At 37.3% G+C, this 26,365-nt stretch overlaps 3 protein-coding genes across 5 annotated transcripts; 1 reads left to right on the top strand and 2 right to left on the bottom strand.

Annotated features, from left to right (window-relative positions):
• Positions 1 to 4,060: 4,060 nt before the first annotated feature.
• LOC113278981 lies at positions 4,061 to 8,549 on the top strand. The gene is made up of 4 exons (XM_026527697.1): positions 4,061 to 4,190; positions 4,749 to 4,977; positions 5,178 to 5,722; positions 5,893 to 8,549. Exons 1-4 carry the CDS (start codon positions 4,061 to 4,063, stop codon positions 6,525 to 6,527), a joined length of 1,539 nt encoding a protein of 512 aa, XP_026383482.1. The 3' UTR covers positions 6,528 to 8,549.
• Positions 8,550 to 12,218: 3,669 nt separating this feature from the next.
• Positions 12,219 to 13,495, bottom strand: LOC113277384. Its single transcript, XM_026526499.1, has 2 exons — positions 13,323 to 13,495; positions 12,219 to 12,892 (listed from the first exon to the last, which is right to left on the bottom strand). The coding sequence occupies exons 1-2, from the start codon at positions 13,431 to 13,433 to the stop codon at positions 12,380 to 12,382; spliced, it is 624 nt and encodes a 207-aa protein (XP_026382284.1). The 5' UTR covers positions 13,434 to 13,495; the 3' UTR covers positions 12,219 to 12,379.
• A 278-nt stretch (positions 13,496 to 13,773) lies between these two features.
• LOC113281456 (calmodulin-binding transcription activator 4-like) lies at positions 13,774 to 19,405 on the bottom strand. Of its 3 annotated transcripts, none has more exons than XM_026530191.1 (12): positions 19,157 to 19,405; positions 18,804 to 18,938; positions 18,572 to 18,687; positions 18,305 to 18,393; positions 18,094 to 18,148; positions 16,984 to 17,367; positions 16,525 to 16,723; positions 16,328 to 16,440; positions 15,465 to 16,207; positions 14,704 to 15,277; positions 14,269 to 14,559; positions 13,774 to 14,072 (listed from the first exon to the last, which is right to left on the bottom strand). In XM_026530191.1, the coding sequence occupies exons 1-12, from the start codon at positions 19,167 to 19,169 to the stop codon at positions 13,977 to 13,979; spliced, it is 2,808 nt and encodes a 935-aa protein (XP_026385976.1). In that variant the 5' UTR covers positions 19,170 to 19,405; the 3' UTR covers positions 13,774 to 13,976. The 3 variants fall into 3 exon arrangements, with proteins under 3 accessions (XP_026385976.1, XP_026385977.1, XP_026385975.1); XM_026530192.1 differs by having other exon boundaries at positions 16,630 to 16,723; XM_026530190.1 differs by having other exon boundaries at positions 16,328 to 16,723.
• Between the last annotated feature and the right edge of the window lie 6,960 nt (positions 19,406 to 26,365).

Genomic DNA, 26,365 nt, shown 5'->3' with positions numbered 1-26,365 from the left:
CTTACCACTCATGACCCACTTGTAGCCTAGTTTGCGCGTGATTGATCGAAATGTTTATTTAACGTTGGTCTTACATACACGACCAACAACACATGTTTAGTTGCTGAGATGACTACATGTTCTCTCCTCCGCTCCTCATGACCACTTTTTCACATGTCATGGTGTTGTACTTACTCAGCAACTACCACGTTCCACATCATTGGTTCATGTTGTTAGTCTCTATGTTGGTTTAGCAATAAAACATGATTTGCATTCCTTAAAATGGATTAGTACTAATCCTAATCAGTGAGGTTAAGTTTGTTTATGTTAATTATGTATGTTTAAGGGTACATAAGGATAAGTATCTCTTAGACTATTTAGAATGGCATACTAGTTATAATAATGCTATGTGAGGTTTTTTTCCAACTCTTGATGGAAGGTTGAATGGCACATGTCTTTCCTAGAATGAGGTGGACTCCATTCTAGCTTTTTTTTTTAAAAGAAATTTTCCATCATTAAAGAATAAGGGATGATGGAATTGGAAGTGTCTTCCTACAAGTTTCATTCTACTGTTTTTGCTAAATCTAAGGTATGTACTTATACTTCCTATCTACCTCATGTTAGGTGTTTTCAGCTGTAGAATATGTGATCCTAGAGCATGCATATAACCATATATCAGGATAAATTATTAAGAATGTTCACATACAACTTTATTACAGCTAATAAGGAACTGTAAAGCATGATTAATATGATGATATTCTAAAATTGGTATCAGAGTCTTAGGTATAATATATTCTACAGAACTTGATTCACAAATTATGGTGACTGTTATGAAATTTCAGCAATTCACATGCTAGTTTAGATATGAACTCCTTAGATTCAAATCATGTAAGATATGTGTTTTGTTTTCATCATGTTACAAGGCATATCTAAAGAATTATTTTAAGCCTTGTAGTAGTCTTGATGTAACTTTGATCGTTTCTATGTGTCGCCAAAGTGATACTTTGGGAACAGATAAAAGCTGCATATTTTTGTTACGAAAGGACTATGTAAAATTAGTTTCAAATGTTGTTCGTATGACGATACCCAAAGGTTATCATACTTGTCACATATGTAATGGAGTAAGGTAGTCTACTTATACATAGTAAATGATAGGTCTTTAAAAGATCCGTAGAATACTATGTATAAGATGATTAGTCTTGTTTTTTGTTTAGACTTGGTATATCACAAGTTTACCCAAAGGTGAAGTTGTGGTTGTATCGAGTCTGAAATCAGCATGTTGTTATCATGATGTTCAAAAATATTTTATGTTTCAATACATACATATCACTCATACGGAATACATGCATATTTCAGCTACAATGAATCCTATACTAGTTCAAGGTTATTTGGATGGTATTGAGCCTCTTGATGGCACAAATTACTTCAAATGGAAGTCGCATCTTGATATAGCCCTTGGATACTTGGAATATAACATAGCACTAAGAGAACCTAAACAATAAATGCTTGTCGATACTTCTACTATAAATGAATAACTATATTTCCATAAATAGGAAAAGGCAAACATAAATGATCATTCTAGGTGCAATTCCTGATGCCATTCGAGGTGGAATTCCAATAAAAGATACTGCTAAAGAGCTGATGGAAGTTATTCAGTCACAATTTATGAGTTGAGCGAAGTCTATGATTGGTACTCATATGGGTCAGCTGACTTCAATGCGGTACAACGGTGGTAGTATTCGAGATCACATTCTTCAAATGACATATCTGGTATGCAAATGACGGGGTTTGGATATGAATCTAAATGATGATTTTCTAGTACGACTTGCAATTAATTCACTCCCCAAGCAGTTCGAGACTTTCAAGGTTAACTATAATACTTGTGACAGAAAATGGGATGTAAATGAATTAATTGCTCATTGTATGCAAGAAGAGGAAAGGCAAAGATGTGAACCTAAAGAGTATGCACATTTTACTACGGTTGGTCCTAGCAAGAAAAAATTTCAAGAAATCATGAAAGAACAAGAAACCGCGAGAACAGAAAAAGTAAACACCAAACAATGAGTTAGAAGTTAATAAGGATGGTAAAAAAGTTTACATTTAAGTGTCATTTCTGTAAGAAGCCAGGCTATATGAAGAAGGACTGTTTTAAGTATAAGAATTGGCTAAAAAAGAAACAACAAGGCACTGATTTTCATATGATGTGCTTTGAAATTAATCTTGTTAGTACTCCTTTGAATACTTGGTGGTAAGACACCGCAGCAACCATTCGTGTTGCTAATTCCTTGCAGGAGTTCACAAGCCAGAGGAATCTAAGTAAGGAGGAGCGGTGTCTATACATGCCAAATGCTCAAGGAGTAGAAGTTAAAGATATTGGAAATGTGCATCTACCTCTGGATTCCGAGAATTTTTTGGATCTTTTTAAGTTTTTTATGTATCTACTGTAAGAAGATCTTTGATATCAGTTGGTAGACTCGACTTCAAAGGCTTTACTTTTTCTATCAGTGGTGGTTGTTTTTGTATGTTTCGTAACTCTAAACTGGTTGGTTTTGGATCGAATAAAGATAATCTATACAAGATGAATGTTGATATTTAATATGTGAATTCAACGTCTTGTATGAATGTTGATACTTCTAAGGGGGTTAAAAGAAGCTTAAACTCAGAAAATTCTTCTATGTTGTGGCATCAGTGTTTAGGGAACATATCTAAAGATTGAATGAAAAGGCTTATAAAGGAAAAGATGCTACCGCAACTAGATTTTTCAGATTTCAGTATATGTGTAGCTTGTATTAAAGGGAAGTTTGTTAAATCAAGAAACAAAACAGCTATTATAAGTCAAGACTTACTTCAGATTGTACACACAGATATTTTTGGTCCTTTTACGATTGCTTCTAGATGTGGACAGAGATACTTCATCACATTTATAGATGATTATTCTCGTTATGGGTATGATTATCTCATTCGTGAGAGATCAGATGTTTCAGAAGTCTTCCAAACCTACAAGGTAGAAGTTGAAAACCAACTTGAGAAGAAAATTAAAGTATTGAGATTGGATAGGGGAGAACAGTATTATGGAAAAACTGATTTCTGTGGAAAATCTCATGGAAATCTACTTGAATTTCTGCGAGAACATGGCATTGTACCTCAGTTTACTACTCCCGGATCACCGAAACAAAATGGGGTTGCTGAAAGACGTAATAGAACTTATAAATATATGATTCGCACTATGTTAAGTAACTCTACATTGCATGAATCCTTTTCGGGAGAAGCTTTAAGGACAGCGGTATACATTCTGAATAGTGTACCCATTAAACTAATTTCTAAGACTTCTTATGAACTTTGGACAAGTATAAAACCTAGTCTAAATCATATTCATGTTTGGGGTTGTGTAGCGAAAGCTAGACTATTCAATCCTTCTGAAAAGTCACTTGATTTGTACACCATAAGTTGTTTTTTTGTTGGATACCCAAACAGATCAAAGGGTTATAGATTTTATTGTCCTTCTAGGCCTTTCGAAATTGCTGAAACTAATAATGCTAAGTTTCTGGAGAATGATCAAATTAGTGGAAGTGAGTCTCGACAAACTGTATTCGAAGAAGAGAATCCTACAGATCTGGTTACAACTGAAGTTCGAAAAGAATCAACATCGGACATTCCAGAATCATCTAGAGCTGCTGAAAAGGAAGAAATGGTTCTCCGTGGATCTGCTACACCAAGAAGAACTGTCGTCAAACCGGGTATTAGTACCTTCATGGTAGAATCATATGTGAACGCTGATGATTTAGAAAAACTATTGACATATTCACAGGAAGTGAATGGAAAGAAATATCGTTTTTGGATTCCTTCCACAAATGAAGAACTACAATCAATGGAAAATAATGGCGTATGGGATACGGTAGATCTTCCTGAAGGTGCAACAACAGTTGGTTGTAAATGAATTTTCAAAATCAAACGGAATGCTGATGGTAGTATCGAAAGGTATAAGGATAAGCTTGTATCCAAGAGATGTACTCAAGAAGAAGGTGTTGATTATGAAGAAACTTTCTCTCTAGTTTCTAACAAAGATTCCTTTAGAGTTATCATGGCAATGGTGGCTCATTTTGACCTTGAATTGTATCAAATGAATGTGAAAACGTCTTTTTTTAATGGTGATCTTGATAAAAACATATATATGGAACAACCGAAAGGTTTTGCATCTACAGGTCAAGAAGGTAAGGTTTGTTGCTTAAAGAAGTCTATATATGGATTAAAACAAGCATCTCGTCAGTGGTATCTGAAATTCGATCAAGTAGTGTCATCTTATGGTTTTGTTGAGAATGAAGTTGATAGATCTTATATCTGAAATCTAGTGGGAGAAAATTTATCATTATAATTCTGTATATTGATGATATTTTGCTCGCTAGCAACAATATTCATATGTTGCATGATACTAAACACTTTCTTGCAACCAATTTTGAAATGAAAGACTTGGGAAAAGCTTCTTATGTTCTTGGTATTCGAACATCGGGACAGAAATAAGGTCTATTAGGTTTGTCTCAAGAAGATACTCAAGAGGTTTGAAATGCAGAACTGTGCACTGGGTGAAGCACCTATTGTGAAGGGTGGCATTATTAATCGATTGCAATGTCCTAAATCAGATCCCGAAAGGAGTCGAGTAGACTATAAGAAGTATGCATAAGCTATTAGCAATTTGATGTATGCCATAATTTGCACTCGTCCAAACATTTCTTTCGTTGTTGGTGTGTTGGGACGTTACCAACACAATCCAGGTGAATTAGATTGGAAAGCAGTGAAGAAAGTGCTTAGATATTTGCGGAGAACTAAGCATTTTCAGCTTGTGTACAATAAATCAAATGAATTGGAAGCTGAATGCTTTTCAGATTCCGATTTCATGGGCTCAGTTAAGCTAAAATCCACATATGGTTATGTGTTTATGATCGCTAAAGGTGTTATTTTTCATGTCCCTATTATGGGTTGTCCACTAGTTAAGGGCAGACCGTATGCTATTTAGTAAAAGTAGTATTTTAGCGAGTGTGTGAACGACATGTGTCAGTGTGAGTCTTATAAGTTATTGACCTCTGTAATTGAAGAATAATCGAATAGAAACTGTTGATGTGTTTTTCTTTCTCTTTTGGGGTTTTACCCTTCAATCTCACAGTGTAGATCCTGTAGATTGAGCCTGATTATTCATTCTGTAGTGTAGATCACTACAAGTGGTATCAAAGACGGTATTTCCTTGGAATGATCATGGATGATTTTAGTGCTTTAATGAGTGCAAATTGTGAACTAATTAATCTTCGATTGGATTACTGGATTGAATTTGGAAATAATTCGCCAAATCAGAACCAGAATCTCCTAAATTTGTTGGACCTCATCAATCATGCAGAGAGGAAGATAGAGATTCACACAAGAAAATTTAACCAGGTACCAACATCGGAGGAAACTTCAATCGAAGTTGCTGAGGCTGCAGAAATAATGAAGATGCAGGATGTAATTGGCAACGAAGAATTTGTTGAAGACTCAATTCACGCAGAGTTGGTCACCGATTTTAGCCTAGATTCGTCAACCCCATCGGAAGAAGAAGATGATGATTCTCTTGAGTTGGAGTTGATTCCTCCATATTTCCTTGTTGAATCTGAAGATGTTGATTCACTTACTGGTAGGAGTTTACCATTTGAAGAAGTTGAAACACCAGAGAGAATTGATTTCTCCAAGGATTTCATTACTCACCTCGATCTGAATGGTAAGAATTGTCTTTCTCTCCACCTTGATTTGACTCGTTCCATATTTGATCGTGGAAGGTTTGTTGATGGGCCAGTTTTCATTGATGAATACCATGGGACAATTGTTATGAGTTGGTTTTCAAACATGGGTGTAGATTTAATTTGATGTTTAAGAATTCAATTGTAACAGTTTTGGTTGAGGAAGGTTATACTGGTGATGGCCATAAGGAGAATTTGATGTTTCTGCATTACCAAGAAGGTAAACCCTTCAATCCTGGAGCTAATTTTGTGGTGGATTTTCAAAATAGAAGCGCTGCAAATCTTGAGGTAAATAATTTGAATTCATTTCATATGAACTTTAAGGATGAACATCAGCAGTTTGAAGATTTGAAGTTGATTATGAATAATAAAGTAAATCAAATATTATCCCACTTCATTTGTTTTAAGGGGTTGTATTTCTTAGCAAACGTAACTCAGGTTACTTCTGTTGGTGATGTTTCAACTAGTGTTAATGATAGTCGAATGATTTTTGATAGAGGAAGGTTGTTGGAATTCAATAAGAGGTACTACTACTACAAAAACAGTTTTGAATTCAGTTTTGGTGTAATTATTTCTTGTGGTTTTGAATTGTTCTTTGCGAAGTCGTATATGTTTCTGTTTGTTAAAATGGGTGAGAATGATGTTGGTAGCAAGCTGTTTGTTCTAATATCTCAGAGAAATGGACCAGTGATACTTCTACCAACATGGGTGGTTGGAATTAGTATGTCACATCAAGTGTTTGACAAATTTTTGTTTTGGAAGAAGTTCCCTAGACTAATCTCATGACTCACCTTGCGAAGTTATTACATAAATATATTATCTCCCATCATGGTGGTAATTGTACGTTGTGTGATCGAGGTAAAAGATGCATAATTGGAGTATAATTATATTGTTACTTAATAAGTTTTGCTGCCACTGGTGTAATTTTGTTGCGGAACGGTAAGAAAGTAACCACCCACGAGTGGATTTGTAAACAGGGATATCATTCAGATTTTTTGTCTCAGGACTTAATTGGTATTATCTTAGCCAATAAAGATGATAAGATTTCACAGATGGGACATGGTTTACTCAATACGTCGGATTATGTAATGAGACTTATGGGTAGTGAAGAATGTTTATATTATTGTGGCATGTATTGTGCTGGAAGGGTATTTGATCGGGAAAGGATGTTTAGTATTCATTCTGGGTTGGTCCATATGGTTGCAATTAGTGGTGCAGTTGGAACAGCTAGAGCAGTTGCGAAAATACCTCAAAAGGGAAATGAGTATTGTAACATACTCATTACTGGAATGGCTGAACTGTCTATCAGCAAGAAGGCACTTGAACTTTTGGATCAAATGCATAATAATACCAGCTGGGGTTTTCATGGTGATAATTCTCTAGTCTTACAACTGAAGTGCGGGTTTCTTTTCTAATTGGAAATTTTACAGAGGGAATCATTGAGGATCTGTGTTGAATCAAACAAACCAAATGATCTGTCACTAGTTCTTTCGAAGAGAAGTGAACGTGTAATCTGGTTTCTTTTATTTACTATATTGTCCAACTATATTCAAGACACTTTCTTACATTTATTCCTGAATTATCAAGGCCTGGATTATGGATATAGGGTGTTTGACCGTGGCAAGGAGTTTCACTTTAGGAGATACTCTTGCTTTACTATGGTATTTTTTTATCAAGATACAATGGGTTATGTGTTTGCTAAAGAGATGCAGGAAGTGATTCTAACAAGCTGTTTGTTGAATTTTTGTGGAAAAGTGATATATTCAGGTGTAGCCGGTTTTTTTTTGATAGAGGAAAAGTGAAGCTCATTGAGGAGTCACCTGTTCTGTTTGTTAACCTGCATATTGTGCTTACAAAGGACTATTACTGGACAAAATTTCTGGTGGTGAAAATCAAAGTGATGCTTGTTCCGGTTAATGGCGGTGTATGCTCTTATGGATACCTGAGGTGGAAATTCAGATTGGTTCCACCTGGGTTTTGGAGTATGCGAAGTGTTACAGTGAAGGTTCACTTCTCAGTTTTCAATTTTTACAAAAAATGGACTTCTCATTCTAAGAGCCTTTGGGTTGTTCCGGTTTACATAGAAGTTGGGTGGAACAGGGGTGATGATAATACTCGAGCACATGGTTTCCCTAATGCCTATGTAGAATGGTTGAATGAGGGTACAGGTGCACATGTAAGTGAGAATTTTTCCAGAATAGGGTTGTTGTCTTTGTGTTATGCTCGCTTTGTATCCTGGTGCTGCTATCGACTTTTGTCGCGAGTATATCCACCACCAAGGGGTTGTATCCAGTTGGAGTTTTTACGAGGGTTGAGGAGCATTCAGTGGTGAAAATCTGCGCATCTCATATTTCCACCGTATGAGCAGAGATGTAATATATATATTTGTATGTTGTTTGATCGAGGTAAGAGGTATGTACCTAGATTATTAGCAAGCTACTTGGTAAGTTCTGGGGCAACTAGTTCAACAGTGTTACCAAATGCTAAGAATATTTTGAGATCAACACAACTCCTTTGCAGGGATGAAGTGTATTCAGTCCATGCTCCGGTGCTTCGTGTTTCAAAACTGTGGATGATTGTAGCATTTTTGTGGTGGAAAATTGAATTGTTTTCTACAGGTACACTGAGTGCAGGACATCTTAGTGGGATTCACATGGGATTTTTATCAGTTGGATGGTTTGACGTGTACTGGTGTTATAGAACCCATCTGTTTTCCTTGGAGCGTTAAGCACAATAGACTTACATTTTTGAAGGTGGATCTTCGATTAAATTTGAAGGAGGGCTTCAATCAAGCTTGAAGACTACAGATCAGACGACAATTGTGCTCTTCATGGGTCTAGCTCAGTTCATATTCTTGAGGACAAGGATAATTTGAAGGGGTGGGAATTTGTCATGTACCGGTTATGGGCTGTCCACTAGTTAAGGGCAGACCGTATGCTATTTAGTAAAAGTAGTATTTTAGCGAGTGTGTGAACGTCATGTGCCAGTGTGAGTCTTATAAGTCATTGACCTCTATAATTGAAGAATAATCAAATAGAAATTGTGTTGATGTGTTTTTCTTTCTCTTTTGGGGTTTTACCCTTCAATCTCACAGTGTAGATCCTGTAGATTGAGCCTGATCATCCGTTCTGTAGTGTAGATCACTACATTATTCCGTGGAGAAGTGTCAAGCAATCCATTGAAGATCAGTCTACAATGGAGGCAGAATATATTGCTTGCTACGAGGCAACAACTCAAGTTGCTTGTTTAAGAAATTTCATGAAAGGTCTTTTAGCTATAGATTCGATATCTAGACCTATGAAATTTTATTGTGACAATCAATCTACAATTAGTTTTGCAAAAGATAGTTAAGGAACAAGCAGAGCGAAACATATATATGTTAACTTTTTCTTAGTAAAGCGTAAAATCAAGAATCGAGAAATTGATATTTCTTATGTTCCGACTGAACATATGCTAGCAGATCCTATGACTAAAGGTTTGAGTCCTAAGGTGTTTAAAGAGCATGTAACTTTTATGGGTGTTGTTGATATGTCTAAGTTGTACGACTGAAACTTGTATGTTTTGCTTGGGTATAATCGAATACGTACCTTTGCATTTCAACATGTCTTGTTTTAACTGCTTATATATGGTTGGTATTTATTGAGAACATGAGAAAGAATGTTGTAGTCTTTCTAAAAGACATTGGCAGATCTCTACTGAGATCAGAAGAATGTTGTAGTCTCTTGAAAGACATTGGGAGATCTCTTTTGAGATCAAAATTATGTTATAGTCTCTAGAATGAGACATTGGGAGACCTCTTTTGAAAAGAGATATCTGTTGGGGTTATAAAGGCTAATGTCCTTTACAAAATGTATGTCAATAAAGATTAACTCAAGAATGATTGTCTGTCTAGATTTCTGATTATGGAAATGGCATGTGCGTCTTTTAAATGTTGTTTGGGTCTTCATAGTCGAGTTATAGCGTATTGTAAGTTGTACATGAATGCTTGCTCATTTATAAGGATTATTTTTCCCAAAAGGGTTGACCACCTATAGATTTTTATTCTTACTAGTCCAAGTGTGTTTTACAAAGTTTTCTAAAACCTAAAAGTTTTGTTGCTGCCCAAAGTGGGAGATGTTAGTCTCTATGTTGGTTTAGCAAGAAAACATGAATTGCATTCATTAAGATGGATTAGTACTACTTCTAATCAGTGAGGTTAAATTTGTTTATGTTAATTATGTATGTTTATGGGTACATAAGAATAAGTATCTCTTAAACTATTTAGAATGACATACTAGTTATAATAATGTTATGTGAGGTTGTCTTGATGGAAGGTTGAATGACACATGTCTTTCCTAACATGAGGTGCACTCTATTCTAGCTCTTGTTTAAAAATAAATTTTTTATCATTAAAGAATAAGAGATGATAGAATTGGAAGTGTCTGCCTACAAGTTTCATTCCATTGTTTTTGCTAAATCTAAGGCATGTACTTGTACTTTCTATCTACCTCATGTTAAGTATTTTCAGTTATAGAATATGTGATCCTAGAGCATGCATAGAAGTATATATCAGCGTAAAGTATTAAGCATGTTCACATGCAACTTGATTACCGCTAATAAGGAATCATAAAGCATGATCAATAGGCTGATATTCCAACACATGCAAGTTGTGACACGACGAACTCTCACAACCCGTCAACTTCAATAGTCAAGTGAGAGGAAGTCATGCAGGTAAGCCTTGATCATGCAAGTTAACCTAATCATGCAAGTCACATTTACAACTAAGTAGTATTTTCTACCAAGACACTCAAGACATTAACAATGTCATAAATGGGGATGTTCATCGGGTAATTGATCTGGCAGTCGACGACAATGCAGTATGCAATGCAACCGTTATGAGAAAGTGTCAGGAAATGCGGACAATTAACAAGTGAAGGTGCAGCGTCCAGTCTTCCCTCTTTCACACTTTCTCCACCTTCTCACTCCTCCTCAACTTTCACTTCTTATGAGATCAGGATGTACATGCATGATTACACATAAATAGATTTTCTGATCTTTTCTGAACAAGCAATCATAACCATTAACGCAAGTATCCAGAAAACACTGCTTACAACCTTCAAGCAAGTTCCATCTTCTGATACACGTTTATACACCTTCACCTCTCACAGAGTCTGCCATCTGATCTCAACACTTCCTCTACTTCCCCCCCTGAGACCATCCATTTCTTCTTCCTTTGTGAACGAATTAGCAAGATTGGGACGTCAATTTCTTGATTTAGGCCAAAAATGTACAGATTGATCTCTCGAATCTAGAATACTCATGTGCGGTACATTTATTTAGCGCTTAAAATCGTTTCTCATCAACCTACCCATTTTTCTATTTTCAGCAAAATCAGTTTTTACACCTAGCTAAAAAGATCCAAAATTTTCAGAAGATTTCTACACTCTTTTTTTTCCAGCTTTAATGAAAATGAGGCAATCATCTGTGAAGAGAAGATGGGTGACAGATGAGCAACCTTTGCCAAACTTTACACCATTGATCATCTCGTTTTCCTCCGCATCTCTTAGGACTTTAGAAAGGCCCTCGATGCACATAATGAATAAGTACGACGACAAAAGATCACCCTATCTAAGGTCTCTACTTGGTTTGAAGAAACTAAAAGGCGAACCATTAACAAGTACAACACCAAATGGATTACTGATGCAGTAAAGGATTAGATCGATCTATGGTTTGCCGAAGCCTAATTTTTCCATTATCTTCACTAGAAAAGGCCACTCAATTTTATCAAAGGTTTCAGACATATCTATTTTTAAGCCCATGTAACCTCTCTTTTTTTCTCCTCTCTTGTATAGACGGCATGGTATGGGTCATTTCCTGAACAATAACAATATTATCCGTACTTTGCTTGCCAGGGATAAAAGCCCGACAAGGATAAATGATTTTTCAAGAGAGAGCTTTAATCTGTTTGCGAAAAGCCGACCGAAAAGGATAAATGATTTTTCAAGAGAGAGCTTTAATCTGTTTGCGAGCAGTTTTGAGATAATATTATAAATGATACTCACATAAAAGAGATGGGCCTAAAGTGAACGGGAGATTCTTTAGCGATAAAAGTTGAGTTTATTTTCTAACAAAAATGTTTAGACTAGAAAAAGCCTCTTATCATTTTTGTTAAATCGTCCTCAACTAGGAACCAATTTTTTTGATAGAAGTCCGGGGGAAACCATCTTGTCCTACAGGCTACAGGATTGTTTGGACCCATACCAAAGAGAATGAGCTTTATCTCCAATTCATAAGGTGGCCTAAGCAACTTTACATTATCCAACTCTGTAATGCTACAGGGAATGAGATTTAGAATCTGGTCAGAGATTTAGGGGAAGAGTAGTAGCCATAGAAGCAAAGTGGTTGTATAAACAGTCCAAAACGGCTGTGAGCTGCCATTTGTTGAGTACAGTGATGACTGTCTCTGCTGTGCTAAAATTCAAACATACATTATTCTGATTTGCCACTACTGACACCATTTTATGTTGTTTCAATCAAAAGCAACAGCTGACAATTCCAAACAGGGCTGAAATAGGATTACAAACACATACCAGATTACAGATGAAAAGGTTTTTAATTTAATTACTCAATCCTATGAATGACAGCAAAAATAACATCCATCATTCAACCTCATTGCCACCATTTGATCCTAAGCCAGGAAAGTCCATATTCACAAGATCTGGAATCCTTAGCTCGGGAAGAGGAGGTGGTTCAATCTGCGAACAAAAATCTGAAACTATTGATTTAGAATCATTTTCGCGGCTACTTTTCCCTTCAACAATTCTTTCCCTAACACCCCCAATACCACCACCAGCGATAGCCCCTTTAATCAAATTCCCAACTGACTTAAAAGGGTTTGTAAACTTATTCTTCACCGTTAATATGAGTGAAACCTCGGATAATTGCCACGCTACGGTAAGCAATATCATAACAGAAAGTAGACAATGAGTTATTGAATTTTGTTTCTGGACTTTCTTAAGTTCTTTAACTATCTCTTCCATTCCTTTCTCATTTTTCTCCTCTACTTCAACATTGCCTAACGTAGAACACACAGTCTCTTTCGAATCAACAACTGGTTGTTCTGCTGGAAACTTATTAGTAGAAGACACTTTATCTTCATTTAACAACTCCATCTGTGTATCAACATATAAAATTACAAGCTTAGGCAAATGCTCTAGTTGTTTCTTTCTTTTTTTTCTTTTTTTTTTAAATAGCTACTCCAAAATAATTCTACGAGAAAACGTTATGCAGCGAAATCAAGTCTCTCGCAAAGCAAGAAATCACACTTGACAGTTAACACTCTATTACACTATGAAGAACATCCGTGCCGAGTGAAACAACCTTTCGGAGAGGCACGGAAACAAATCTCATGTGCCATGGAGTTATCATCAAACATATTAAGTTAAGTAACTAACTAGTAATTACTCATCTACACAGCAGGGGATTTGAACATACTAACATATTAGTCCTAACAATCAGTAATAAAGCAATAATAGATAAGAATTCATCGATTAACCAATAGAAAAACTGAAAAAGAATCCAGATTTTGGATTTGTTTCATACCTGAGGAAGCTCATCATCGCCCCCAGATATAACTACTGTTTTACTACTACCACTTCCATCATCATCGCTGATTTTCTTAACCTCAATGAGAATTTTATTATCATCAGTCATGGCTGCTTCTATTTTCGTGTTACCAAACAGAGGAATCAAGATAAAGCATTTTTCATCTTCCAACGAAGCAAGTGGAACGTGGGGTAGTGACACGTGTTGGATATATACTGTCGAGCAGTCGAGGTGTCATCACGTGTTTATTATTTCCACCATGTTACGTATCTTACACTCTAAATACACCTGTTGCGGGAATGTCGTGAGGGAGGTCGAGGAGATTGTAGAGGTGGTCGATCTGGTCAGATTGTATTATAGTGCTGCTTCTTATGCATCTTTTCAGTGCTTCCTCAGCACTTTGGGACGGATCTAATCTTTGATTCAAGAAAAGAAAAAGAAAAAAAGATACTGTATATCATACTGATAAGATAAATATAATATTACTCACTTGATTTGGGTACGACAGTGGATTAGTTTTTCTGGTCGGTATGGAAGTCGAGTGTTACTTAATACCAATACATATCAGGCTCATTGTAATGTGTATGTACAGAATTTGAAACGTTTGGTTTGTGCAAATCAGAGATCATATAAGGTGTGATTACAGATTTGTTATAATGGGAACCGAAAGAAATCATCATTGTTGTTGGTCTCCATGGAGTCAGAATCGTCTCGAGAAGCTGATGATGTTTCTGTACATGATTCCACCTGCGCATTAAATTTCAGCAAATTCATCAGTGGAGCTGCAATTCTGATTAAATGCGAGCTTATAGAAAGGGGAAGGAAAAAAACCCGCAAATTCGGAAGCTTAAGAGAGAAATGCAAAACAAATGAAATATGGTTATTATCCTACTGTCTGTTCAAGTTGGTTCAATTCAGCTTACGAAATCTGTCAGATCCCTACCTTAACTTGTTGCCGGTAGCTTTCAAGGAGGCGGCAGTACTGTCCGCGTGCACCGCGAGAATGGGCCATAGATACCACCCATGAAACAGCTCTTTCAACTGTGACATCAACTTTCTTTTTTCGGAACACCTTGAGGATGTCTTCATCGTCACTTGCATCAGCCGACTCTGTTTCTTGTCGCAATCCACGTAGCCCAACTCTTTTACGGCGCCACCGCAACAAAACCTTTTCAAGAATTCCAACGGCCCATCTGAACAACTTCCTCCTGACCTGGTGACCTCGCACGTGAGCCTGCCAAAACATATGCATGGATCTTTAACAAAAGAGTCGTACAATTATAGGTTAAGTTAAGATCCCAGAGGCACTTCTCCACACAAAACCTTGAAGGATTTATGCTTCTAATAATCAAACATTTCCATTAGAGGTAAAGCGTACCTGTATAAGAATTATTTTCCGCTTCAACTCTAAAAATGTTCTCTGTCCGCTCCAACCACGGTATTTCTTTTGAATAACTACAGCTGCATTTTGTAAAACCCGATCACGTAGCTTTGGGAAGCCCATCTTTGATGTGGCTGAAAGTGCAGGGATGTCCGCTGCAGTGATGCCGAATTCATCACAAACAGAAACAAGATCCTCTTTTTGCTTCCTTTTACGAAAAGAATGTGCACGAAAAGCATTTTGTATACGTGCAGCAGCCAGAGCTGCATTCCGGACTGCAGTCAAAGACTGCCTTAGTGAGTGGTGATCGTCGGTGCAATCAATTGAGAGGCTTTCGACTTCAATCTCTGCCTCTACATCACTGCGTCCTTTAGTAAGATCATTTTCTTCCAGGGTAAGGGATCGAAGATGGCTAGTTAGGGCCAACTCTGAGAGATAACCTGCTACTCCCTTATGTCCTCTTGAAATGGCAATTGAGCCAGGGGTTTTTCCAACTGGATCTTCTGGCGTAGGATCCGTCACTGCACCAGCAGATGCACCAGCAACTATCAGCGCAACGACCATTTCCTCCCTATGACAAGAGGGCAATAGTTTTAAATTCAAATCTGTTTGTTATATGACAACCAAAATCCAAATAATCAATATTCTCTACTTAAGGTTTTGCTCCAATAATAGAGAGTACAAATAGAGATCAGAAGGAACTAATCATGATTTGTATAGAAGAGAATACAGATATGAAACTTTCCATATACACTTACCTTCCAAAATTGGCAGCATGGTGAAGGGCGGTCCACCCTTTGGTGTCACGGAAGTTAATACCAATCCCCGAACTTAAAATCAGATTTAATGCCCACTCAAAACCCAATCCAGCAACTAGATGTATTATCTCTTGTTCTTTCTTCAAACTAGTAGAACCTGGAGATTCTCCTTCCTTAAATCTGGAGTGAAGCCACTGCGGCAGCTTCTCTTTTAAAAGTTCTTGCAAAAGTGAATCCATGATTCTGGATTCACTCTCACTGCCAACGAGAACCGCGTGCTTCAAATTTTCCCATAAATATTCATCTGCAATTAATTTTTCCAGTGCATTTGTTCCTGATGTAATACCATCTTTTTTTTTAGTTGATGAGTCACAAAGAAGCATCTGAACAAATCTGATAAGCAACTGCAGTTCTTCTGCACTCTTCATGCCATCTGTTTTGGGTAGGTTATTATTCCGAATCGAGGCCGTTGGAGTTGTGCAATATTCGAACTCTCTTATTTGACTGCAAGCTTCTCGATTACCCGTTGTGATACACAGAGTGACCTTTCCAGGAGATTTTGGAGGAGTATAGCAACGGAGAACACCTTCTTGAATGAATGTGACCTGCCCAGGAGATTGTGGAGGAGTTTGGCGACGGAAAACACCTTCTTGAACAATTTCTACAGGAACTTCAACATCACCAAACATACACTTCCATGAATGCGCTGATGAATTACAATGAAATAATCCAGTAATAATGACCTGCATTGAGTAGTTGGATTGTTTTACTTTCAGGCATTCAATGAAAATAACAGTTACTTGAAAGAAAATATATTCGATGCACTGGAGTTTATACAAATGACTCAAACAGAAACTGCATACCTTAGAGCACTCAGAGGCATAACCCCATTCTGGGGATATTTCTTGAATGCTGAACTTTTGACACTGTGCAACAGTTAATCTTGATATTACTTCAACAGGAGCAAGCTGAGTCTCTGCGTCAAACAATGTGGTGTAGCAGTTGGGATCGGCCTCATGTGTTCTTAATCCATAAGAGTAAGAAAATTTTGTAGAATTACCAACTGCATAAAGCAAGGAACTTTCTTGGGTAGAAGCGATAGGATGGAAATTTGAAGTATCTCCAAATATGGGGATATCAATGTTCCTATTTTGTGTGTTATTACCACTAGGATCTTGCCACTGGTATGAATATTCTTCATTATGCTTGTGGGGATCTGTAGAATATTTGTCCCGTTCCAAAGAAGATTGTGGCTTCTCCTGCAAATTATAAATTCAACTTTAGTTAAAAATGGCAATATATTTATATTAGTCAATAACAATAATTGTAGGACAAGAAAAATGATGCCTGTAAGCAGATAAGAACTCTAAGAAATAGGATGGTTAACAAACCACACGGAGAAGATGCCATTTAGTAATGCTAGATTCTAACATGTCCTTACAAGGCATTGCAAAGTTCAACTTGGAATCTGTATCAGTTCTCATAATGCAAATTCTTTGCTTTCTGTGCATTCACTTACAATTTCACATGAATGACCAACGTTTTCCCTGTACTCCGCTGCAGGTTGTACTGCTAGAAGTTCATCCTGGTCAAAAAGTAAAATATCTGTATCTGTTGATTTCCCATTCAAATCGTCCAGCATTCTTTGTTCTGCTCGAATACTTTCAGCATCCATCAAACTGCAAATGTCTTCTGGAGAATCCCATACACCAAAGAGGTTATTATCGTCAATTAAATCAGGAATGACATCCATGGACCCCGAACCAAACGGACTTGGATTTTGATACGTTCCATATGACTCACTAACTGCAGAAGCAGCAGCCTGGATTGATGCTGTTTGGAACCCGGGATTTGATGTAGAGGTCAAGTTCAGTGTTGAGCTTGCTTCAGTATTGCGTCTTCCCTGAAACATATGAAATGTGAGCACTGAATAGCTTTAACTCCATCATGTGAGACAACTACAGTAGAAGGTTAAGCGTAACAGTGGCATAAGAAATAAACAATATTCTCAAGCAAGGTCTGCAGAAGTTTCAATGTGCAAATTTTGGAATCCAATTCCTTGGTTACAATATCCTTTAATGCTTCCCATCAATTAGAAGGAAAGGTTTCAACGAGTATAAAGTACAAAACCAAGCTTGCATTCTATGCAGAGAACCATGAGTGAATCATGAAAACAATAATGTATGTTGTGTACATGAAGAAAGTATTCCTTGTACACAATAGATTATCAGCTTGTGCTGCACTAAATGACGGTAGAATCCAGATATTAATCGTAAAAGCAGGTTCTCCGATACCGTTAAATAAAGTAGCCTTTTTTTCCTGCTTATATAGGGTTGTCTTATTTGATTTCTATGAAAAATCTTATGAAGATATAGGGTTGTCTTATTTGATTTCTATGAAAAATCTTATGAAGTACTGCATTATTCTGGAAGTAACATACTGGCATAACACAAACACACACACACACACACACACAAAAGTAAAAAGAATACATCTTAACAAATACTTGATCAGGCAAAAAAAAATGTGAAATCATCGTATCATGCTTTAAGCTGAAAACATGACCAAAAGAAAATCCAGATGGTTTTTTCAAGAGCTCTCTTTGATATAATTAGGATATAACACAAACCTCGTTGATATCTGTATAGACTCTGTGGTGAACAAGAACAATGTGATCGTATGCCCTGCATAAAAAGCAAACAGATATAATCAAATGACTACTAAAATAGTAAACGGAAGGGAAAGCTGGCTGACAGTTTGACAAAAATTGCATCTTAAAGGTATAGGTCTAATCTAAGAATAAACAATTACAGAACTACCAACAATATATCTTTACTTACGCATCCAGCATCCAATATATTCGCCTACGAAGATTAGGATTCTCTGCTCCTTGTGCATAATAACAACTCAGAACTTCAACTCCTCCTACCTAACATCACCACAAACACACCGGAACAACGTCACTAAGAATTGTGTGATCTAAACTAGAAAAATACGCCCTCCATTTCAAAAAGATAGGCTTGGTTCATGTATATATCACGCACGAAACAAGCCTATCTTTTTGAAATGGAGGTAGTAGTCTTCTTACAAAAGATAAACAAACAAACCTTGAGTCTTTCATGACCTTCAGCAACAGTTCTACCGGACCTCTTCTTTTTCCAATTATGACCATCTTTACGAAAAGACTTGGTCACATTCTTATTGATAAGGAATAATGAACCACCTAATGAGAAAAAAATCTTGCCATTTCAAGTCTCAACAATACACTCATACGAAGTGGCAAGTTACACTATTAAAAGATCACGTACAAAAATGATAAACAAGATATATGAAGCTTACTCTGTGGGTTTTGAGGGACAACTTCAGTAAAGGGGTAAATCCCATCATGATTCAGTAATATAAATTGGATCTCAACCGGCTTTAGCCAACGAACTCGAGCTTCTTGGATCAGTGTATCAATATCATATTCTCTATCTAGGGAAGAAAATGAAAAAATCTCGGTTAAATTTTACAATTTGACTAGAAACCCTTTGTTAAAAATACAATCTTATCCCATATAAAACATGTTTTGCTTCAAAGTTGGTATGAAATCAAGCAATTCAAGTAAGAAATTGTAGTGAAAACAGTGAAATAAGCAACAACCCATTTCTTGTAAAGCTAAATACATAACCTAATTGGAGAAAAAAATATACCTGGATCATTCATTGTATTCGTGAGCCACACAAAATATTTACAGAAAGAAAGTTCTTTTGTTAAATGTCTCTCATTTCAGAATGAAATTTAATCAAAATTAGTAGCTCCATCACTGAAAATTGAATATACATGGTGAGGAAACCGACAGATAAAAAAGAGAGACTTAATTATAGTTAGTCTTAAGAAAGAATTAGAAAGGAAATGACTTGAATCCATCAAACTTCCAAGTCGATTCAAGTTGAGGTCTTCGTCTTGGTACGTGGTAATTATGAAGATTCGCAGAACCATAGTCCACTAAGATGTTTCCAAGTAGAGCTGGCAAACGGGCGGGCCGGAGTTGGCTTGTTACGGGTTACGCGGATACGGATTAACACGGGCCAAAGCTTGCGGGTTGATTTTCTTAACGAGTCGTCATTTCTTCAACCCGCACCCGTAGCGGGTAAAGCTTGCGGGCTTACGGGTTACCCGACTTGTTTAATTAAAAATTAATTTACTTAATTTATGAAAAATTTACAAGGACTCCTGTTTAAGCTTTAACCAACAACTACAACCCATGATAATCACCTGCAACACCACCATTTTCCCATCTCGGCTTCTCATATTCACGTCACCATAACCCCTTGGTAATCTTGGCTACACACCACCCGAATACATAGCCACCTCCACCTCCACCAATCATCCAAATCTCGACAATATCTTTCATTTTAAACCCTTATAAGAACTACAATACACTCTGTTGCCAAATCCCAATCCAGCACAAACCCAATCTTAACCTTCATTTTCTCCTCCATTTCAGGCTGGTAACACCGACATAAACCCATTCAAATCAAACCGTCATCTCTTCGTATATGAACAACTCATCTATTTCTCTCCTATCTTCTTCAACATCAACCATCAAATCCTGATTTCAAACACCAACAACTCAAGTACACAAACATCACTGCAAACCACCGCCACCAACACCTGAGTTCATATAGAGGCATCAATTTTCGTTCATTCATGATGTAATTATAATTCATATCATGTTTATCTCATTCAATTTCACTCAATCAGAAAGAAATACCCAATCTCGGTATACCCTAATTGAACCATTGTCACATCAAATTAATCATTCAAAATCTTCAATTTGGATTATAAACCCTAATTAATATACAAAACAGAAAAACCCCTATATCTTATGAACCCTAAAAATAAAATTGCATTTCGATATCAAAATTAACACAATTAAACATGTAATTTTGGCAAAAACAAGGTGGGTTCGATTTTACTTGCTTGTTTTGAGTAGCATCAGATGAAATCAATTCCCTGTAACTTTTTTTGAGTATATACAGCTCTCTCCTCTTATTCCTTGTAACCCTTCTCTAAGATCAACAATTGCATCAGGTGAAAATCAATTCAAACAGACCCATTGCTTTCGCCGATATTGAGACTTGGCTCACATAGAGAATACATGAACTTCTGAGAAATAAATTACACAGTTGCACCTTCTTTTTTTTTTAAATCTCTGAACAAACTCGTCTCGTTCTCCTTTCTTATTTCATTAAATATTTGACTGGTACTGTAATGAAACAAAATAATAGACGAAGAGACAAGTGGGGGTATTTGGACTTTGGAGGGACACGTGTGGGGGGGTTAACGGGTTCACGGGTTATACCCGCGGTTTTACGGGCCGGGACGGGTTAACCCGTTTACTCACAAGCCGACATTTCTCCAACCCTAAACCGGCTTGTTTAGACACCAGCCGAGCCGGTGCGGGTTTTTTACGGGCCGGGCCGGGCAAACCCGCGGGTTTTGGCTGGTTTGCCAGCTCTATTTCCAAGTGACTAATTATTTGAGATCCAACGGTTAAGATGTTTGGGAAGACGAAGGCTGGCGCCGTCTTCCCTTTTCTCGTGGTAATTGTTTCTTTTTTTAGTTGACGAATGAATATTTGTCCCATTGTTACACATCACAAAGTTGGATCCATTCCACCATGTGTGTGTCACAGCTTACATGCCTTCCACCTGAACGAGTGTATTTTGTAATATAGGGTTTAGTTTTGGTACACAAGATAAGACATTCAAGTTGGATTGTTGAGATGCTTGAAATTGTGGAATAAGCAGATGCTCGATCAAGCAATTCGTTTAGAAATGGTCGTTCAATCTGTAAGATCATGGGAGTGGTTTGAGTTCGAGAGATCAATACGTAAGATTATGGCCTAAACCGAGAAATGATCGTTCCAGAGTCAATTCGGTCACAAAGCAAGGAGAAGGGTCGATATGTACCTCGTGGGAACCTTTCTTTCCTCATGAACACCATAACCATATCTCTGGTGGGCCCGGGAAAGCGTATAAAATTGAAGCGTAATGAAACGCGGGCCTACAGTAATACCGCAAGTGCACGGTCGTCAGTTGTAGCTCGTGCAAGTACGGGTCGATCCACAGAGACTGGGAGTGTTTGGAGTTTCTAGCTATTTGGGCTCTAAATTGCTATTGGGCTTCTAATTGTGCTTTGGGATTAGTGGGTTTGTTTGTAACTATGAAATGGTTTTGGGCTCAGTGGGCTTTTGGATTGACTGTGAACTTATGGGCTTTTGGTCTTTAGAGTTGCACTGGGCTTTGGGCTAACAGTGAACTGAACTTGGGCTCAACAGTTCAACTGTGAATTGGGCTCAATGTCTTTTGATGTGAACTGGGCTTTGGTTTCAGTCAAGGATCTGGGCCTTTGGAAATGTAATGAATTTGGGTTCAAGTGAACTGAACTGAGCCTTATTGAACTGGGTTTAGAGCAGTAGCAGCAGTAGAAAGAGGAGGGAAAGCAGCAGCAGCAGCAGTACTGCACAGCAGGGGAAAGAAAGCAGTGCACTGCAGCAAGGAAAAGGCAGCAAGCCAAGGGGAAGAAAACAAGGCAGTAGCAAGTAGTAAAAGCAGTGAAACAAAGGTAAATGTGACAGTACAATGAAACTACAAGCAGAGAACAAGATAATGAGTAACAAAACAGTGAACAAAAACAAAACAAAATGGAACAAAGTGAAAGTGACACAAAGGCAATTAGCCTAAGGCAAAGAGTGAAGAAAGAACAGGGCACAAAAATGACATGGCAAGATCCTAGGCATACAATTAGAGTGGGAAGAGAACCAGTTTGCTCACAGTCACTAGTGAGCACTAGTTTCTCCCCACTGCTCAATCAATCCAATGCTTCACAGGCTTTAGCCTAACATTCACACAAAACAGTAAACAACAATCAGTGAAGCAAAGACAATAAAATGACAATGTAATAAACCAAGGCCTAAGCCAAGGGCAATGGCAGTGAGCAAATAAGAATAACAGAACAGAGAAACAACACAACTGGGTTATGAATCCACCCTGTGACCTAGCCAGATAGTATAGTTCTAGGTTGAATCCTTAATGGAACTAAGTGACAGTTAAGGCCAACTTAAGATCCTAAGCATACAAAAAGGGAATAGCAAGATAAACAGCTTGCTCAACTGATGTGCTCCTAGTATTGACTGTCTTTTGACAGTATAATCAATCACAAGCACTAGTGAGCACTGAATTCTCCCATTGCTCAATCAAATCAGTGCACTAAGGCTTCTAACCTAACATTCCACTACCTAACAGTCCACTAAAGCTTCATCTGAGCCTCAGCTAATGAGAACATGAGAGAACAGATGGAACAACACATGATTAACAGGAACAACACAAAAACATCACATTAACAACAACAACAACAGGATATTAAAACAGGGAACATTACACAAAAACAGGGAACATCACATTAACAACAGGGAACATTACACAAAACAGAACATGAATTTATGCAGAACATCAAAGTTCTGGACACTGGCTATTCCAGCATAAAGTTTTACAACAACACCCACAAGGCTATTTATACCCACAGACACAATTAGGGTTCTACAAAAAAAATTCCCAAATTAACAGTAGACTAGGGTTTGATTTTTTTACCTAATTTGATGTAGCAACATCAAATTAAACTCGACCCATTCTTCCTCTGACTCTCCTGGTGCCTTTCCCATACCTTGATTTCTTTTCTAGCTTCACCTAATTCTCTACCATGTCTATCAATGCTTTTTCTCTATTTTCAAAACCCTAGACTAGGGGAAAACAGTGAAAAGAAGTGAGAGGCATGTTAGAGTGATAGGGGTTTCGGTGGTTGAGCAGGTGGGGAGTTGGTGGTAGCGGACATGGAGGTACGGCGGTGGTGGCAGTGGAGTTGGTTCTGCAAACAGGGTATGGTGGTGAAGGAGAGCTCGACTGTTTTGGGAAGAAGGGGGGTGTTTGGTTAGGTCATAGGGTTCGGGTGCTCGGGTGTTGGGCGGTTGTAGAAAATTGGATGAACAGCGAGGATGAGCCGTGGGATGTGGAGCTGGTAGGTAGATCGGACGGTGATGCGGAGGCAAGCGAGGAGCGACCGTCGGATGAAGGGATAAAACGAAACAAACGGTGCTAGATTAGGTTAGGTGCTGTAGTGTAAGGCGGAGATATCAAACTTTGATGAACAACAAGGGAGCAGCCGTTGGATTCAACTACCATCTAATCTGAAGGCTTGGAATTTCAGCGCTGTGGTGCTTGGCAGAGACTTCAGATTTTGATGCTCTATGAAGGAGCGACCATCGGATGCTTCTGAGAACTGATCTGATGGCTGAGAACGGAGGCGTTTTTGTGTGTAGAAAATGAGGTTGTGCGCACCATTCTTCGCGGCTTCCTTGCGTGATTTCTCCCGGCTTTTCACTACTTTTCTGCTCTTTTTGCTCCGCAAGTCATCCAGACTTTATTTATTACCTAAAAATGCAAAATTAAGTAAGAAAAATATTTATTCTTGAAAACAATGAAAATACAGAATATGGGATAAAATGTAGAATTAATGCACAAGAGATGAGTTAAATGCCAACAAAAAGGGATAGATATATACAATATTTGGCACTCATCAAATACCCCCAAACCTGAATTTTACTTGTCCTCAAGTAAAACAAAACTAAGGAAATCCTAACTATACCACTGTCGCTGGTCTCTCGAATGCATTTAGCGTATGCACTAAGCCTTTTAAACCACTAAGTGTCCCTAGTGGACGAGTTGAAGTCTCGTGAAGGTTTGCTTAGAACGTACCTACAAAGTTCTATGTCAAAATATAAGCTCAGATTCCATCAAATGTGACATGTGCAAGTCAGTTTAGCTCACAGCAAAATGGAGATGTCAATCTAGCTATCGAAGGCACAATCCTAGCACTGATAACAAAAAAAGACATGTGATAAGAGTGTAAAGTGTATCTACACATGTGTAAAGAAAGATCTGAAGTTATGACTACTAATCACCAAGAGATAGTTTCTCAGGCTAAGAACCAAGGTCGAAATCTAGCTAGCTGTCCGGACTTTACGAGAATTGTGAATGAGTTGGAGGTATTTCACAATTACTCGCGTTGTACATCAATGGCATACACCCTCCTTGCTTATTACAATGAAACAACAAAATGACTCTTTACATGACTCTTATTTACATTGACTACTCTCTTTTTATTTTTGGAACAAGAGATGATGGAATTGATAAATACTTGAATTTTTTTTATTTTTTTTTTCTGATATATTTTTTTCTCTTTTTTTTTTTTTTTTTTTTTTAATAAGGAGACACTTTTGATACAAATACAAAAGGAAACAAAAATTACATGACACTTTGCAAGAGGTAGCCCTTTTTGATGCACCCAGTTAAATTCGATGGTTGTCTTTCTTAATGTAACCTCCACCTTCTATCCCAACCAACCAAAGAACAAGCTAGTCAAGTTTCGTTCAGTATTCTAAAGTGATTGGAAATCGTAACTTCCTATCAAACACCTTGAAGATCGAGGCCATACATGTATTGGTAGATTGTGCGCGTGCAAATTTCTTATCACTATGTGAATTGTGCTAGAATCAGGGTGCCTAAATATCTAGACTAAGACTCCTAATAATTACATATTTGCACAAGAGTCAACATTTCAAGGTAAATGAGCTCCATTTTTTATGTTTTTTTCATTTTTTAATTTTTTTGAATTTTGATTTTTTAATTTTTTTGGAATTTTTCAATTTTTTTCAAAAAGAAGAAGGAGTTCGTTTTCAATTATAGCATATTATCGTGGCATCTACTCCATACCCCCAAACCTAAACTAAACATTGTCCTCAATGTTTCAAAATATGGAAAGAATTAAAATGCAACATATGGAAAGGGACATGCTGAGTAGAGTAAAAGGAGAGAGAATACCCGATTGTACGGCGAAAGCTCGATTAAAACTCCGTTATTCAAGGAAAAAAAATCCAACATATTTCAGCCGAGATCATATTGGATTAGCAAAATATATACAAAAGGAATTTTAACTAACACATTATCTACAAGAAAATTTGGTTTTTTTTTTTTTAATGGGATTGGACTTTTTGGGAAAAATTTGGTTTTGTCGGGAGACATTTGGAAAACTTTGGTTTTTATGGGAGAAATTTTTGGTTTTTGAAATTGGGAGCAAAAGAAAATTTTGGTTTTTTTTTTTAACAAAGAAAATAAAATTTGGTTTTTGAATGGGAGCAAAAGAAAATTTTGGTTTTTTTTTTTTTTTTTTTTTTTTTTTTTTTTTTTTTTTAGAAAAAGAAAATAAAATTTGGTTTTTGAATGGGAGCAAGCCCACTGTTTGTTCTGTATTTGCTTTGGCTCCGCTTGGTTGAAAACTTTTGGTGGAACTGAGTCCAAAATCTCGGCCTAGAATTTGGGTACTCGGCCCACTAACGAGTTCAACTAGCGTGATCGGTTACAAGCTCAGCTGGGTTTAAAAACCCAGAATACAAAATACAAGTCCAAATTAAACAAGCTCACAAAAATTAATTACAAACCCACAAATTAAACAAACAAGCCCACAAATAAATTATTACAAACCCAACAGAAAATAAGAGAAGCCCAAAAATTGGCTTTAATATTACATGCCCACAATTAAAAATTGGAAGCCCACAATTCGGGTTCTCTTAAATGGGTTACCTTTTAAGCACAGCCCAGCTGCTCTGATATTGTTGCAAAAACCCAGTTGGGCTTTGGTTCTTTTCCTTGGTGGCGTCCCAGCAGAGGAAAAACAGGTTCAGAACAGCAGGTCCAACAGCAAATGAAGTGAAGCAGATGCAGATGCAAATGCTATGCAGTGAAATGCAAAAATATCTAATAAAACTACTAGAAAAACACAGCACCAATCCCCGGCAGCGG

This window comes from Papaver somniferum, chromosome 5 (assembly GCF_003573695.1).
Source record: "Papaver somniferum cultivar HN1 chromosome 5, ASM357369v1, whole genome shotgun sequence".
NCBI classification, from domain to species: Eukaryota; Viridiplantae; Streptophyta; class Magnoliopsida; order Ranunculales; family Papaveraceae; genus Papaver; species Papaver somniferum.
Note: the sequence above shows the minus strand (reverse complement) of the source record. Positions and strands in the feature narration are given on the sequence as shown.

What these genes read in the sequence shown, in the direction of transcription:
- LOC113277384 (XM_026526499.1), bottom strand. Translation starts at nt 13,433, where the DNA reads ATGACTGATGATAATAAAATTCTCATTGAGGTTAAGAAAATCAGCGAT. An exon ending in GCGATGATGAGCTTCCTCAG is followed by an intron (nt 12,893 to 13,322) that starts GTATGAAACAAA and finishes GTTGATACACAG; the next exon opens with ATGGAGTTGTTAAATGAAGA.
- LOC113281456 (XM_026530190.1), bottom strand. An exon ending in ATGCCTCTGAGTGCTCTAAG is followed by an intron (nt 16,208 to 16,327) that starts GTATGCAGTTTC and finishes TACTCAATGCAG; the next exon opens with GTCATTATTACTGGATTATT. An exon ending in CATGCTGCCAATTTTGGAAG is followed by an intron (nt 15,278 to 15,464) that starts GTAAGTGTATAT and finishes CTCTTGTCATAG; the next exon opens with GGAGGAAATGGTCGTTGCGC.
- LOC113278981 (XM_026527697.1), top strand. Translation starts at nt 4,061, where the DNA reads ATGGCAATGGTGGCTCATTTTGACCTTGAATTGTATCAAATGAATGTG. An exon ending in TGCATCTACAGGTCAAGAAG is followed by an intron (nt 4,191 to 4,748) that starts GTAAGGTTTGTT and finishes AACACAATCCAG; the next exon opens with GTGAATTAGATTGGAAAGCA. An exon ending in CCACTAGTTAAGGGCAGACC is followed by an intron (nt 4,978 to 5,177) that starts GTATGCTATTTA and finishes TTCATTCTGTAG; the next exon opens with TGTAGATCACTACAAGTGGT.